The sequence below is a fragment of the Moschus berezovskii genome, chromosome 9, assembly GCF_049115385.1.
Source record: "Moschus berezovskii isolate FMDL1 chromosome 9, NW_MosBer_1.0, whole genome shotgun sequence".
NCBI lineage: Eukaryota > Metazoa > Chordata > Mammalia > Artiodactyla > Moschidae > Moschus > Moschus berezovskii.
This window is the reverse complement of record NC_142468.1, coordinates 15,961,042-15,977,578: the sequence shown is the minus strand read 5'-3', so window position 1 is coordinate 15,977,578 and position 16,537 is coordinate 15,961,042. Positions and strand designations below refer to the sequence as shown.

Here is a 16,537-nt window from a genome sequence, read left to right as displayed (position 1 = left end):
TGTGTGTTCAGGTGGCAACAGCACTCACCCTTAGGTTCTGCTTTATCGATGAAGATGGGCAGAAGTAACACCAGCCTTCTAACCCTAGCCTCCTCCGCAGACATAGCAAAGAGAAAGAAAGCAGGTTTCTAGGTCAAGGCGGAGAGTGCAGGTAGGGTGGGAGGAGCATCCTTTCACAGTTGGTGCTGGTGGGATGGCCCAGCTTGTGCGCCTTGCATAGCAGACCAGACTGACGAAGCGGGTCTGACCAAGCTGGTGGAGGAAGGTGGGTCCAGAGACATTTTCACCTAGGAAAAGGAATGGAAGCAGTCAAAATATAATAGGTTGTTCCTTCCTGTGTTTGAAACTCACTTCCTCCTTTCTTTTCCTTCTTTTTTGGGGCAGCCACCACCTCAAACAGCAGAGCCTGGATAGATCAGATGACAAAGGAGGTAAGATGCCCATGGAGGAAGTCAGAAGGGCTTCCAGAGACGTCCCAGAGCATCTCCTGGGCTACAGCCAACGTGCCGCTTGCTGCAGGCGTTACTGGACACGTCCCTGTGGCCTCGTCCTGGCCCGTGGGTTGCGTCTCTGGGCCTGGCCGAGTGCTGCTGCCCCTGCCTGGGGTCCCGCCCCACTTCCTTATCCATTAATCTTCCTTGCCCTTCAGCGCTTGGCCAGAAGCATCACCTCCTCTGAGCTGTCTTCCTTCCCATCCCACCCACCCCTGACTCAGCTGTTGTTTCTCCCTGCGCCCACAACCTCCTGGGCAAACCTCCATTGTAACGACCACCCCACACAGCAATAATAGCTGGCACTTATTGGCTCTTTATTATGTCTCAGGCACTGTTCTCCCAATTTACAGATGCTGAAGCATTTCATTTTCACAGCAGCCCTACGAGGTAGTACTGTTATTATCCCACTTTTATATTTGAGGAAACTGAAGTGCAGAGAGATGAAGTCGCCTGTGGTCACAGGGCTAAGTGACCATCATGCTTTAACAGTTTACTGGCTCAGTTGTTCTTCCCACCAGGCTCTAAGCTCTGTGCTAATGGACAGCTTGTCTTATTTATCTTTGCATCTCTAGTGTATGGCACATAGTTGGTTAAAGGCCGACGCTGTAAATGAGGGAAAAACAGTGCTTCAGTGGCTAGCACCCATGTCACAGCTGAAGCCCGTGTTCAGAACTCAAAAAGAGATAAAGATTGTGTGTACCTTTTGCAGGAAACCTACTAGAGGGGAGGTTGTCTTTAGGACCTGAGTGATCAAAGCCTCTTTTTTAACTCACATATTTACCATTTCCTCTGTCTGTTCCTTTGTGTAGAACTCAATTTCCATCTAGTATCATTTTCCTTGTGCCTGAAGCACTTCATGTAACGTTTTATTTTTTTGTAGAGCGGGTCCTCTGGCAACAAATTCTCTCAGTCTTGTTCCTCTGAAAATGTCTTTACTTTTCACCAGATAAAGAATTCTGGGCTGACGACTCTGTTTTTTCCTTTCAGTCTTTTAGGTACTTAGTTCGTTGTCCTTTGGCTCGCTTTGTCTGCTGAGGAGTCAGTGGTCATCCTCATCTTCGTTCCCCTGCATGCACTGTCTTTTTCTCCTGCTGTTAAGACTTATTTTCCCTTACCTGTTATTTTCAGCAATTTGGTCATAATGCACCTTGTTGTGGTTTACTTTGGGTTTATCCTACTCGAACATCTTGAGTCTGTGGATTTATGGTTTTCATCAGATTCAGATCATTGTGGCCATCGTTCCTTTTGGTTTAATTGAAGCATGGTTGATGTACAGTATTATGCTGGTATCAGGTGTGCCATGTATTGATTTGACGTCTGCATCCATTAATGATCTCATGATAAATCTGTCCCCAGACAAGTTATTGCAATTTTATTGACCATATTCCTCATGCTCTATGTAACTTCTCAGTGGTTTATTTACTTTATCACAGGAAGTTTGTACTTCGTAATCCTGTTCCCCAATTTCACCCCACCCCCTACTCTGGCAGCTTACCTGTTTGTTCCCTGTGTGTTTAAGTCTGCTTTTGTTTTGTGTTTGTTTTGTTATTTAGATTCCACACATAAATGAGATCATATGTTATTTGCCGTCCTCTGTCTGATTTATTTCACTTAAGTCTAATACCCTCCAGGTCCATCCAGGTTGTCACAAACAGCAAGATTTCATTTTTTCATGGTTGAGCAACATTCCACTGTGTGTGTGTGGGTGTGTATATATGTTTGTGTGTGTGTATATATATTCTGTGCTAAGTCGCTTCAGTCGTGCCCGACTCTTTGCAACTCCATGGACTATAGTCCACCAAGCTCCTCTGTCGATGGGATTCTCCAGGCAAGAATACTGGAATGGGTTGCCATTTCCTCCTTCAGGGGCTCTTCCTGACCCAGGGATCAAACCCTGTGTCTCTTAAGTCTCCTGCATTGGCAGGAGAGTTCTTTACCACTAGCGCCACCTGGGAAGCCCTATATATATGTGTGTGTGTATATATGTAAGCAACTTAGCACACACATATATACACACATATGCGCATACATGTATATACGTACATATGTATGTGCTGTGTGCTACGTTGCTTCAGTCATGTCCAACTCTGCGACCCTTCAACTGTAGCCTGCCCAGCTTCTATGTCCATGGGATTCTCCAGGCAAGAATACTGGAATGGGTTGCCATTTCCTCCTCCAGGGGATCTTCCTGACCCAGGGATCAAACCCTGTGTCTCTTAAGTCTCCTGCATTGGCAGGAGAGTTCTTTACCACTAGCGCCACCTGGGAAGCCTTGTGTGTGTGTGTGTACACACACACACATATATTTATGTACACCATATCTTATTTATCCATTCACCTATCAGCGGACACTTAGGTTGTTTCTCAAATCCCAGCCACCTGAACTTTGACCTGTGTCTCCTCAACCCCACCAGACCTCCCTGTGCCCCACTCGGGGTTCCCTACCCCTGTACCAGTGCCCAGGAAGCACCTCTAAGCAGAAGCTAGGGTGACTGCAAGGCCCACTTCATTCGTTCCCCTGCCCGCAGGGGTCACAGTTCTGTGTTAACCTCTTGTCCACTGTGTGAAAACAGCTGTTCCGTGTATTTTTTCTAGTTTTCTGATTGTTTATAGCAGGAAAGCAAGTCTGGTACCAGTTACTGTCTCATGGCTAGAAGTGGAGTTCCAAAGCCGTCTATTAACTAACCTTTGCATGTGACTAAGGTGAAGGAGAGGATTGAATCTGTGGATCATAGGTGATTCTCTGTGCCGTAGCTACCGCACAGGGTTAGAGAGAGTCATATAGGACAGCTATGAAATATGCTAGGAGGGTGCTTAAAATACAGATTCACAGAGTTTGGGATGGACATGTGCACACTGCTGTATTTAAAATGAATCACCAATAAGGGTCTACTGTATAGCACAGGGAACTCTGCTTGATGTTAAGTGCCGGCCTGGGTGGGAGGGGGCTTTTGCGGGAGAGTGTGCTTAGTGCTTAGTTGTTCGGTCGTGTCTGACTCTTGGCGACCCCGTGAACTGCAGCCTACCAGGCTCCTCCACCCACGGGATTTTCCAGGCAAGAGTACTGGAGTGGGTTGCCATTAACTGGAACTCTTCACACCTCTTCCCACCCTAGCTTGGACTTCTATTCAGCTCCCCTCAAAGGACTTCTGAAATCCTACCTCCTCCATTTTTTTTCAATTGGGACAAAAAGGAAGTGTTAGTCACTCAGTCATGTCCGACTCTTTGCAGACCCATGGACTGTAGCTCGCCAGGCTCCTCTGTCCATGGAATTCTCCAGACAAGAATAATGGAGTGGGTTGCCATGCCCTTCTCCAAAGAATCTTCCCAACCCCAGGGGTCGAACCGGGTCTCCTGCATTGCTGGCTGATTCTTGATGGTCTGAGCCACCAGGGAAGCCCTCAGTTGTGTGAAAATGCTCCATTTCAAGGAGCAACTGTATCACAGCAAGACCCTCTGAATACTGAAGTTTAGGGGCATCACACATGCATCATTAGAAGGTGGTGCTGGTTGCCCTTGTGGCATCGTCACGTTAGAATCAAATTGTTGCAGCTTTTGGCGTCTCTGTACGTCATGTCATCCAGGCCTGCCATTTGACATGTTGAGAGGTTAAGGCTTAAGCACTATTACAGGGAATGATCAGGCTGAATAGGGACTCGGGTCCTCTGACTCCCAGGGGAGCTTTCTGTTCTCATCATCAGCATCACCAAACATTTACCATGTGCCAACCAGCAAGCCCAGTGCTGCGCATTTGTTTCTCATCTAATTCTCAAAACAAATCTGTGGGAGAGGTTTTTTCCCTAATATCAATTTTATTGAGGTCTGATTTGCATATGATAATGCATTTGAATATGCATTCATCGAAGTGCACAGTGTGGATTTTTACAGCTGTGTATACCCAGTGAAACCTCCACCACCATCAACGTACAGAACATTCCCATCACTCCCGGAAGTTGCTCTCACGCTTTTCAGTCCATCCTCCCTCTGCCCCTGTCTCTAGGCAACTGTGATCTCTTATTTTTTTGGTCATGATAGAGTGGTTTGTAGTTTCTAGAATTTTATACACTGAATCATACATATGTATGCTTTTGTGTTTGACTTCTTTCACTCATTAGAACGATTTTGAGATCCACCCAGCTGGTTGCATGTGTCATTACCCGGTTCATTTTTATTGATAATATTCCACTGCATGGATACATAGCACATTTTGGTTCTTGGTTATCTATTCACCTGTTAAAGGACATTTTAATTGGTCATCATCCCCATTTTAAGGATGGAGAGACTAAGGCAAAGAAAGGCAACTTTGCCAAAGGTCACACAACTAGAAAGTGACAACACCAGGATTTAGAAGGCAGCTGTGTTCACCATGTATTACTAGCACAACGCAGCCCAGCACCAGGATTTGAATGCATATCTTGGCCCCAGAGTCCTTGCTCTTGACCTCTGGGTGGTAACAAATTGCACGACCCTCCACTGTGTTGGCATCTCCTTGCACCGGTCGGTTGTGTAAATGTCAGCTCCCCAGTGTGTAAGATAGAGTGCTGGCATTATTGACAGGATGCTTGATGCAATTCCATTAAGGAATGAGAGAAGAAAGTTGCTGTTTTTGGAGAATACCTCTGGTATTCTTCTCCCTTTCATAAACTTGAAATGTGAAATTTGTGATTTGACTTTTATTTTGGCTCCAGGAGTTTGAAGCAAAAAAAGCCTTTCTTGTCAGAGTACACTTGATGTTACCTTCTAGGAGGTATGTCTCTGCCCTGGCATAAATCTGTTTTCCATGCAGTTATCCCTGAGTCCTTTAATGGAAAATCAGTTCATATGTTACACTTCACACTCGACTTAGTCCATTTCACTGTATGTGGATGTTTAGAATCCATTTTGCAGTAGGAATCATATGTTACATATAGCTAGTCTCTAGAATTATCTTTGCTCAGAGAATTACTTGGTTGACTAGTTAAGCTGCTCCTTTGAACTTAGAATAACCAGTGGGTGGGGAAACTCCATGAATGATTGCCCTGAACCGCCCATGGACGCTCACTCGGCAATGACATTAAACAGATCTCTGGGCACCTGTGAGGAAACCTACTGGTTCCCTTAATAAAATCACATCTGGGGGCTTCTCTGGTGGCTCAGTGTTAAAGAATCTGCCTGCCAATGCAGAAGACATGGATTTGATCCCTGGTTTGGGAAGATCCCACATGCCTCGGAGCAACTAAGGCCATGTGCCTATGCTCTAGAGCCTGGGAGTTGCAACTTCGGAGCCCACATGCTGCAGCTGTTGAAGCCTGCACTCCCTCGACCCCATAACAGGAGAAGCCACCACGATGAGAACCCTGCACACAGCAACTGGAGAATAGCCCCCACTCTCTACAACTAAAGAAAGACCCACGCAGAGCCAAGACCCAGCACAGCCAAATAAATAAATACATTTTTTTAATTAAGAAAATAAAATCACATCCGGGTTCTTTGAGGTCATCAGTGAGGTGTATTCTCACCTGGGAAGGGGCTACTCGTCTTCTGGTACTTTGTAGGGCTGCGTGATTGACGAGCCATCTCGAAGGAGAAGATGAATCACCAGAAATAGAAGTGAGGAGTCGAGGTCCAGAGCCTCCTCTGAGCGTCTTGGAGATGAACTTTCACCTAGGAAAGCCAAGGGGTCTACATGAAACATCTCCTGTGGGCAGTGCTGCTCCAGGTCTCAGAAATGGTGATGAGTGAGACAGTCCCTGCCCTCCAGGATTCTCTGGTCTAGTGAGACATGCCAAGCCTTCTTTCCTCCTCCTCTTTTATATAGACTTTGAAGAGCCATGTTTCTTGAGATATATTTCTCATCATTCAGCCTCTCTAGATCACTCTTCAGAAGATGTTTCTGCTTTTATTTTATTTTAATTTTTTTTTGGCTGTACTGGGCAGCATGTGGGATCTTAATTTCCAGACCAGGGATTAAACCTGCATCCACTGTATTGGAAGCATGGCGTTTTGACCACTGGAGCGCCGGAGAAGTCCTAGGTCTCTCTTGATACCTAGGTGCTCCTCCTCCTTCCCTGGGGAAGAAGCTGAGGGAGAGAAGAGAAACACAGCCTCTTGTTTATTGATGTTTCCCTCAGGCTTCTGGGGGAAGAGAACAGAAAAACAGAGAAAGGAAGGAGCTGTTGGGATGGGACGTGTTTTTTTGAATGAGAAGCAGAGAGTCGGTGCTGTGCAGAGGTGGTGTGGGGATCTGTTGGTTAACCAGAATGTATTGCAGAGGGACTGTTTGCAAAACCAAGGCAGGCTGTGAACTCAGATGTTTCTAGGGGCTCGGCAGATAATATAAACACTTGAAACAGCAGGCGTGTTTGACCATAAAGAATGGTGAGGCCTGTGGTGAGCTTGGAGGGGAGATGGCATGACCTGAAAGTTGTCACTTTCATATTTTAAATAATGACAGGTTTTAAACATCACTGTATGAACAGAACAAAATGCATCTTCAAGTTGGAGTAGGTCTTTAGGAAGTGATTTGTAAATCCTTTGTAAGACCTTGCCAACATCCACTGGATCATAGAAAAGCAAGGGAATCTCAGAGAAATATCTGTTATGCTTCATTGACTACTTTAAAGCCTTGACTGTGTGGACCACAACAAACTGTGGAAAGTTCATAAAGAGTTGGGGATAGCAAACCACCTTACCTGTCTCCTGAGAAACCTGTATGCAGGTCAAGAAGCAACAGTTATAACTGGACATGGGACAATGGACTGGTTCAAAATTGGGAAAGGAGTGTGTCAAGGCTGTATATTGTCACCATACTTATTTAACTTATATGCAGAATACATCATGTGAAATGCCAGGCTGGATAAATCACAAGCTGGAATCAAGGTTCCTGGGAAAAATATCAACAACCTCAGATATGCAGGTGATACCACCTTAATGGCAGAAAGCAAAGAGGAATTAAAGAGCCTCTTGATGAAAGTGAAAGAGGAGAGTGAAAAAACTGGCTTAAAACTCAACATTCAAAATACTAAGATCATGGCACATTCAATCCCATCACTTCATGGCAAATAGATGGGGGAAGAATGGAAACCATGCCTGATTTTATTTTCTTGAGCTTCAGAATCACTGCGGACAGTGACTGCAGCCATGAAATTAAAAGACGCTCGCTCCTTGGAAGAAAAGCTCTGACAAACCTAGACAGTCTATTAAAAAGCAGAGATACCACTTTGCTGACAAAGGTCTGTATAGTCAAAGCTATGATTTTTCCAGTAGTCATGTATGGATGGGAGATTTGGACCATAAAGAAGGCTGAGCACCGAAGAATTGATGCTTTTGAATTGTGGTGATGAAGAAGACTCTTGAGAGTCCCTTGGACAACAAGGAAGTCAAACCAGTCAATCCTAAAGGAAATCAACCTTGAATACTCTTTGGAAGGACTGATGCTGAAGCTCCAATACTTTGGCCACCTGATGCGACAAGCCAACTCGCTAGAAAAGACCATGATGCTGAGAAAGATTGAGGGCAGGTGGAGAAGAGGGTGACAGGATGAAGATGGTTGGATGGCATCACCGACTCAATGGACATGAGTTTGAACAGACTCCAGGAGATAGTGAAGGACGGGGAAGCCTGGCACGCTGCAGTCCATGGGGTCATGAAGTGTCATGACACAGCTTAGCAACTGAACAACAGCGAAAACAACATAAGGCCCTGGAGGGTTCTGCTCTAAAGGAACACTGAACTTTGTTGAGGAGACAAAACATGAAAAATGAAAATCTATACAAGGATTAAGTAATGAAAGTAGCAGTGTCGTGATTGGCAAAGTTAACAAGTGGTTATTGTTATATTAGTGATTTCCTTGTTAAGTGCTTTGAAATCAGAAGAAGAAGCGATCCCTGTGGGCTGCCGGCCCTTCAGGAAGAAAGTAGAACTTGCTCGGCTTCTGCAGGCTAGATAGGATTAGGTTGGGCAGAGAAACATGCACAGCCTTCCACGGTGAGCTCCCTGGCGTCAGGAGTGACTCCACTTGGAGGATGAATAAGGAATTCACCGTCACTAGGAGAGAGGCAGCTTCTGCAGATCTGAGCCCTGATTCTGGGCTCTTCTCAACTGCACATATTCAACATCCCCATGCAAACCGCCTTTCGGGAAGTTTGAAGACTGCCAATCATCTAATTTGCTGATTCTGGGTAGGCTCGCAGCTAGAACTGATAAAGTGCTTCAGGGAAGTTGGGATTCGTGGTTATGGAGAATAGCTGAGAATAGTAGACAGCTCTCTGCTCAGTCGCTCTCTCATGTCCGAGTCTTTGTGACCCTATGGGCTGTAGCCCGCCGGGCACCTCTGTCCATGGGATGTTCCCAGCAAGAATACTGAAGTGGGTTACCATGCCCTCCTCCAGGGGATCTTCCTGACCCAGGGATAGAGCCTGTGTCTCCTGCATCTCCTGCATTGCAATTGGGTCCTTTACCGCTAAGCCATGGGGAAAGCCCTGTAATGGACAGCCAGAGCCCCCAAATGATCTCAGGGTCCCTAAATTGTAGGATGGCAAGACTGATCTTCCTGTTAGTGGCTTAATTATCCATCCCTATTCTTGGAATCAAGTTTCTGGTTTGCCCTAAGACCTCTAGACTTCTGTCGTGGAAGGTTGCATGGTGTTAGGGAAAACATCAGATCTGGAATAGAATTGGATCCAGTCTCTACAGGTGATACTGGGCAGGTAATTCATTTATTCATTTCTTTAACCATTTGTTGAATCCCTACTTTGTATGATGCTTGGGGCTGGGCAGTGGGGTCATGATGGTGTACAGGAAGACATTCTTAGTCCTTACCTCATGCAGTTTACAGTCTGTTCGGGGAAGGGGATATTAAGGAAATAATCACACATTAAACGAGTATGGACAGATTGTAGTCGAGTGAGTCCACTGAAGGAAGAGTCGGTGCCATGAAAGAGAGAGACGTGGAGACCTGATTTAGGTTGGGCGATGAGGGAGGACCTCTCTGAAGAAATGGCTTTCAAGCATCAAAACTTGAAGGACATACACAGCAAAAGCGGGGTGGATGCTGTGGGTTCAGGGAACCTGGTAGAGGAGACAGCAGGCTCTGAGTCCAGTCACCTCTCTGACACCAGAAGCGTCAGAGAATAGAATTCCCAGGTCTGTTCGAGCTCTAAGACCTAGCTCTCAGAAACTGAACTCTGATGAATAGTAAAACTTGAAAAAGAAACTGCGCAGCACACGAATGGGAGAGAAGAGCTCTTTGTCTTTAGAAAAGATGAACAGTCTTCAGATTGAGATAATCTCTGAAAACACAATTAGATACAGACCCAACTTTCAAAAAGCTTATCTCCCAGGTAAATTCAAATTAGGAAAGAACTTGGTTTAAAAAGTGGAAAGTCTCTGAAAACAGGAGCTTTGAAAAAAAGAATTAGCTCTTTCTTGGATGTAACCATCGCATCTTGGCGTAATCCAGGACTGCAGGTGGAATTTTCAGTCACTCTTCCTGGCAGCTCCCACGCCTCTGGGGCACGCCGGCTTCTCACTGGAGATGGTGGCGCTCTTTGTATCCTGGGGTCCAGTTTTGACAGAATCAAATACCTCAAAACCTCAGGAATAATAAATCCCGTGGCCAACCCAAAAGTGTGTAATTCCTAAAGGATAGGCTGAGTTGAGCCACTTTTAGCCAGGGGCAATTGGGGACTTAATTCTGCGAGTGTAACAATCTGGATGATCTGAGAGCTCTGAGTTTAAGGGTAATTGCTCAATTTTCTATCCATGTCAGCAGGGAAAATAGGTAAAAGTGGCTGAACACATCCCAGCAATGAGGTTGGATGAGATGTGAGATGCCGGACTGTCAGCAGAATTAGAAAAACGCTGTTTGTAGTGGGCCATACTCTCCCTGTTCATCTCTCTCCCCAGGCTTTCTGTGGCTCTTTTGGGCTCTTTCTTGTCCCTTGCTTAATTCTGCCACCATATCTTTCATCCGTTCTCCTGCAAACAGCAGTCAGTCTTAGCCCAAGCAGTTTTCATGCAGAGAAAGAGAGAGTGGGAAGAATTCTTTTAATGTGGATAAATTGGAACCCTGATGTCTCCATTCTTTTCTCTTGCTTAGTCAGAATGTTCCATTATATTGGCATTCGCTCCTTAAGCTTAACACAGCACATCGGACTTCTTAGGTGGTATCCAAACCTAGTCCCTTTGCCTCCCTAATTTTATTTATTTATTTTATTTAATTTTGGGCTGCGCCGGGTCTTTGTTGCTGCTCGCGGGCTTCCTCTAGTTGCGGCGAGCAGGGACTACTCTGCTCATACTGCACAGGCTTCCCATTGCCGTGGCTTCTCTTGTTGCAGAGCACAGACTCCAGAGCATTTGGGCTTCAGGACACGACTGAGCGACTTCACTTTCAGTTTTCACTTTCACACATTGGAGAAGGAAATGGCAACCCACTCCAGTGTTCTTGCCTGGAGAATCCCAGGGACGGCGGAGCCTGGTTGGCTGCCATCTATGGGGTCGCACAGAGTCGGACACGACTGAAGCAACTCAGCAGCAGCAGCAGCTGTGGCACATGGGCTTAGTTGCCCCATGGCCTGCGGGATCTTCCTGAACCAGGGGTCAAACCTGTGTGCCCTGCATTGGCAGGTGGATTCTTAACCACTGGACCACCAGGGAAGTCCTGCCTCCATGATTTGAAAAAAAAAAAAAGAAGCTATTCTAACCAGGGTTCCTTTTAGCTAAACATAGAGCAGGAAAGAGGGCAGTGGTGGGGTGGGGTGTGAGTCATTAATCCGAGGAGTAACTGTCCTGTCTGCTGTCTCTGCCTTGTTAAACTTGCTGTTGTTTATAGTATACTAGGTATAAGATTGGAAAAAGAAGTCCTTCTTACAGGAAAATGGGATTGATAATTAATGTGTGTGTTTGCCCAGAGCCAGGCTTTGTGCTGTTTTCCCCTGCAATGCTTTAGTCAGTCCTCAGCATTTCTACGAGGATACAGTGTGGTCATTACCCTTTTCCAGGGAAAGAAATCGAAGCCCTGGGAAGTTAAATAGCTAACAGAAGTCACATGACTAATAAGCAGAGATGTGCCTATTTAACAAGCAGCTCTCCGGGTTGGGGAGGGGGCGAAGTCCTCATTGGGTAGAGTTCCTAGGTGGCACAGTGGTAAAGAATCCACCTGCCAATGCAGGAGACCCAAGAGACTCGAGTTTGATCCCTGAGTCAGGAAGATTCCCTGGAGAAGGAAGTGGCAACCCACTCCAGTATTCTTGCCTGGAGAATCCCATGGACAGAGGATCCTGGTGGGCTACAGTCCATGGTCGCAAAGAGTCAGACACGACCGAATGATTGAACACACACATACTCCTACCATGGCTGGTTTCAAGCTCCCAGTATTACACCAATGACCACAAAACTGGGAAGAGTTGAACAGTAGCACACCAGTATATTGTGTTTCCATCACTCCAGTCCTTAAAGTTCACAAGTATAGGTGAAGTAAAATGCAGTAAAACTTAGAAAGTGATGAGTTTTGAGTATTACTTTGTTTTTAACATAGTTTATTTAATTATGCTGTGTTGTGTTCTGCTTAGTCTCTCAGTCATGTCTGAATCTTTGTGACCCATTGGACAGTAACCCACCAGCCTCTTCTGTCCATGGGGTTTTTCAGGCATGAATACTGGAGTGAGTTGCAGTTTCCTCCTATAGGGGATCTTTCCAACCCAGGGATCACACCCGCATCTCCCATGTCTCCTGCATTGCAGGCAAATTCTTTACCTGTTGAGCCATCAGGGAAGCCCTATTCAATTATCTCCAGGAGATAATGAAAGACAGGGAAGCCTGGTGTGCTGCAGTCCATGGGGTCACAGAGAGTCAGACAGGACTTAGGGACTGAACAGCAACAATAATATATAATTTAATCTTTAATAATGTTTCTACGTAACAACCTGCATGCAAAATTCCTAAACATCTTAGACAGCCTGAACTGCTCCAGAACATCACCTCTAGTAAAACACAGAGCTGAAGCTGGGACGGACTTTTGTGACTCCCATCACCTGCTCTCAGCACCTTCCTCTTGACTGTCAAAGCGCTAGGCTTGTTTCTCCAGCCTGCTGGCCTCCACTCACCTTCCCAGCTCCCTGGTGCAGGTTTACTTTCCCTTCCTGATCCTCAGATTAGCCCGCTGGCCCCTGTCCTCAGCTCTGCTGATCCTCTCTCTGTGAGGTCTTGTCAGCAGCACCCGGGCTGAGTAGACTAAAGCCAGAGAAGCTAGGTCTTTAAAGCTGTGTGACACGAAGCAGAATCTTCAGGTTGGACCATTCCTCCCCCATCTTATGTTTTACTTTCTATCAGATCCATTGGGACTGCTTTTTTTATTATTACCTTTTAAAATATTCACTCATTCATTCAATCTTTGTTGCGGCGAGATCTTTAGTTGTGGCACATGGGATCTAATTCCCTGACCAGGGATCAAACCCGAGCCCCCTGGGTTGGGAGCAGAGTCTCAGCCACTGCACCCCCAGGGAAGCCCTGGGATTGCTTTTAAATAAGGAATTCTTGTGCCTCTGCCGGGTCTTCCAGAGAGGAGCTCCTGTGTTAGGGTGAGAGGACCAAGTGTCTTGTGAAGGTGAAAGTGTGTGCACCAGGGAGTGTGGGACATTTAGAAAAACAGAGACCCCACAGGGCGCTCCCTGGGCCATGGAGGCCTCTGGTTGGAGGCCTCATCCTTGAGACGCAGCTGAGGGTGACCAGATTGACGTCGTGCAGACTTGGGACATCACAGACAGCTGCATGGGACATCAAAGATTCCCCAGTCAGGAGTGTCGGATTATGGTGCGAATACTGAGCTGAGTTCACTGTGGGCTGCAGGAGGAATCTCTTTAGACTCATTGCATTAGAGAAAGTGAACTTTCCATACAGCGATTCCCCTTTTTTAGTATTTACTGGTTTATTTTGGCTACATGAGGTCTTAGTTGCAGCATGAGGCATCTTACATTGGCCGTCAATATTTCACGGCATGTGGGATTTTAGTTCCCCGAAAAGGGATTGAACCCGAGTCCCATACACTGAGGGGTGGATTCCTAACCACTAGACTACCAGGGCAGTCCCCTATACAGTGATTCTCTAAACCAAAGACCCGGCTTGCCTTACAGACACGTAGGTGGTGTCTGTAGCTGGAATATTTTGGAAGACTGCTCCACAGGCCAACGTGACAGTAAGATGTTTTTTAAGAATTATACCATGAGATATACTCCAGTGGACACCCCAGAAATAGGATGTTTTTGAGATAGAAGTCACTTCATTTTGGTGATAAGGAAACTTAGGGACAGAGCTGACAAATAACTGCACAAGGTCAGCAGGTAAGGGGCAGACCTGGGACCCAGGTTTCCTGACTCCTGATTGGGTCCGCCCTCTGGTACAGCTCTGCACAGCAAGAGTCTGGATTTGGTTCTTCCATGACAGTGAAAGCCACACTCCTCGTGGGGAAATGAACTCTAGTAGATGGAAACTCTTGAGGTCCCAGTGGCTGACTTCACAGCTCCCCATTGTGGGTTTGGCCAGGGCTGGTCCCCAGAGCAAATGAGACACCAGAGAACTTACAGGGAATTGGCCTGAAGTTTCATTAATGCAGCAAGAGAAGTTGTTTTAACTTGGTTTTGTGTACAAGGTCCCATGATCCACCATGGCAAAGCATACGCCTTCACAGAGTAGGTATCTGGGAGTTGATGGACTGTCTTGACTCAGCAAGCTTAGTAGGAACTGGTTTGCCTCTGTTCTCCTTGCCTCTCAAAAAGGCAGTGTCAGGGCAGGTTTTGGAAATGGAGTTAAGCTTGGAGCAGACTTTGGTTGTTCTGCTTTGTCCCCTCAGTTGTCCCCGACCTCCCCTGGTCCAGCTGCCCAGCACAGCCTGGAGTGTTGGCCAGACCTCCCACTCACTGGCAGAGCCAGAACAGCATGCTCTAGGCCCCTTGGTGGTCCCCTGCCATCTCTGGGTCACACCAGCCTTCCCAAACTCTCCATCACGAACATCGCTACCCAAAAGGCAGTTGACAGGGACTGGTCTCTGGGGCTCCAGTTTCTTTGTTCATGTGAGCAGCTTTCTGGGATGTCCCTGTCTGAAGAGGTGGGACGGGGAGGGTGAAGCAAGTCTTGGACCACACATGCACGGCTGTTGTAAATGAAGCAGCCCATATTGACCTTCCTCCAGGAACACAGGGAAGGCTCCGTCAGCATCCCGGAGTGCCGTAGTCTGTTTGGAGGAATGTGATTAATAATAAATCTTCCAACATTAGGGACAAAAGCAAAAGAGAACTCACCCTCCCTGAAACAGCTTTGGAGACCTGGGTATTTATTCTGTAACTCCTTGGGTTCTTTCCCTATTGAATACAGAAGACAGGATTGGGATAGGACAAAGCTAATCCCATTTAGCTTTGTGAGACGGTCCCGCTGTGACTGTGAGCCACGGTCCAGCTTTGGGGAGAAGCACAGGTCCTTCTCCGCACAGCTGTGAAGGGAATGATGGATGAGGGAAGAGAGGAGACGAAGCCAGTTTGGTGAGAACCACTGCCCAGGGACATCTTGGGCTCCTTAGATTTTTATGTGATTAGAAAGAAACGGAGGCTCGATGCCATAGGATGTCTGTTTCAAGCAATGGGGACTGTATAGAGAAGAGGTGTGGTGCTCTCTGCAACTAAAGAGACAAATGGATTTGTAGGGGTTGCTCCAAATAGTCTGTGACTAAAGCCACAGTCAGCTGCGGCCTGGGGACTGTCTTCTCCAAGCAGGTGGCCTCGGTGCCCTTACTGATCTTGAAGTCTGACGGTCAGACGGCACTTAGGTGAGACAGGAAGGAACAGGCTTGATTGTGCATCTGAGGTTGGGACTCAGCACATCGCTTGGGCCTTAGTGCGAGAAGTCTTCCCTTCCACCACCTGCAGATAGCAAAGGCTAGGTATAGCAGAAATCCAGGGGAGCGGTGGTAGGGGGCCTTAGCGAGAGATGAACTTGGCATGGCCAACCGGTGGGGTCTTCCTTTCCAGTTTCAGGTCCTCCCAGCTTTCTGAACATGCCCTGATGCCTGCCAGGTGTGCGTGGGTATAGTCGCCTATATGCATGCACACGCAGGAGGGCAGATATCGGGGAAATGATTCCTGAGTCCATAAGTGTGGTTGACGGACCGGGTTTACCTAAAAGACCCTTTAAGAGAAAGCTCTTGAAAGATGATTACAGAATTGAGACACCATCATTTAAAAGTGCCCAAGGCAGACGCCTTTGAAAATTGCAGCAGCGGAGGGACGGAGAGAGAACCAGGCAGCCCTTGATTGTTGGGCTGTTCCCTCAGGACCTGGCGCCCCCCCTCCCCCTCTGTTTCGCATCTGATGAGAGAGAGAGCAGCGGTAAGACTCCTCATCTATCTTATGAAAATCCGATTCGGAATGGCTGTGATCAAAACCAGCTGGCTGTCACCAGCAGTGGCCTTGCACGGAGGAAACCGCTCAGAAGCCGTTCCGTATGTGGGGGTGTCACGGGTGGCACCGATCAAAGGAGCATTTTTTTAATAAATATATATAAGGAAAAACACAAAACCTAAGGATTTAGAATAAAAGCAGTGGAGTTTGTCTTTTTTTTTTTTTTTTTTTTTAAGCATAACACGAAGAGGATGAAATAGAATCAGATATGCCGGGTTTCTAACACACTTCTAGTGGCGGCTCTGAGAAGGCTGCTGCCTGTCACATTCATTCTGTACTCGCTGGGTCTCGGGCCTTGTTGCCGAGAGTGGAGAGGTCCTCCCTTTTCCGTCCCTTCCAGCCGCTTCATCCCTCGTCACCTTTAAAGGCCCTTACCCCCACCTCACCCTTAACATGTCTCTCCGGACCAAAGCTGGAACCGCAGTAAAGCGCCAGGTGAGAGCTGCTGGGAGTAACTGGGAGCCTCCCTGTTCATTGTTTTAATTTCCTTCAGCTGGTAGTAACCAGTGTATCAAAAAAGTGAGGTCGCTCAGTCGTGTCCGACTCTTTGAGACCCCGTGGGCTGTAGCCTACCAGGCTCCTCCATCCATGGGATTTCCCAGGCAAGAGTCCTGGAGT

At 46.9% G+C, this 16,537-nt stretch overlaps 1 protein-coding gene across 1 annotated transcript in view; it reads left to right on the top strand.

Moving 5' to 3' along the window:
- Positions 1-16,537, top strand: part of IFT43 (intraflagellar transport 43) — a 103,415-nt gene that overhangs the window by 76,663 nt on the left and 10,215 nt on the right. Inside the window, exon 5 of the mRNA XM_055435510.2 lies at positions 385-431. Within this exon, the coding sequence (XP_055291485.1) occupies positions 385-431 (47 nt within the window). The remainder of the gene's footprint in view (positions 1-384; positions 432-16,537) is intronic.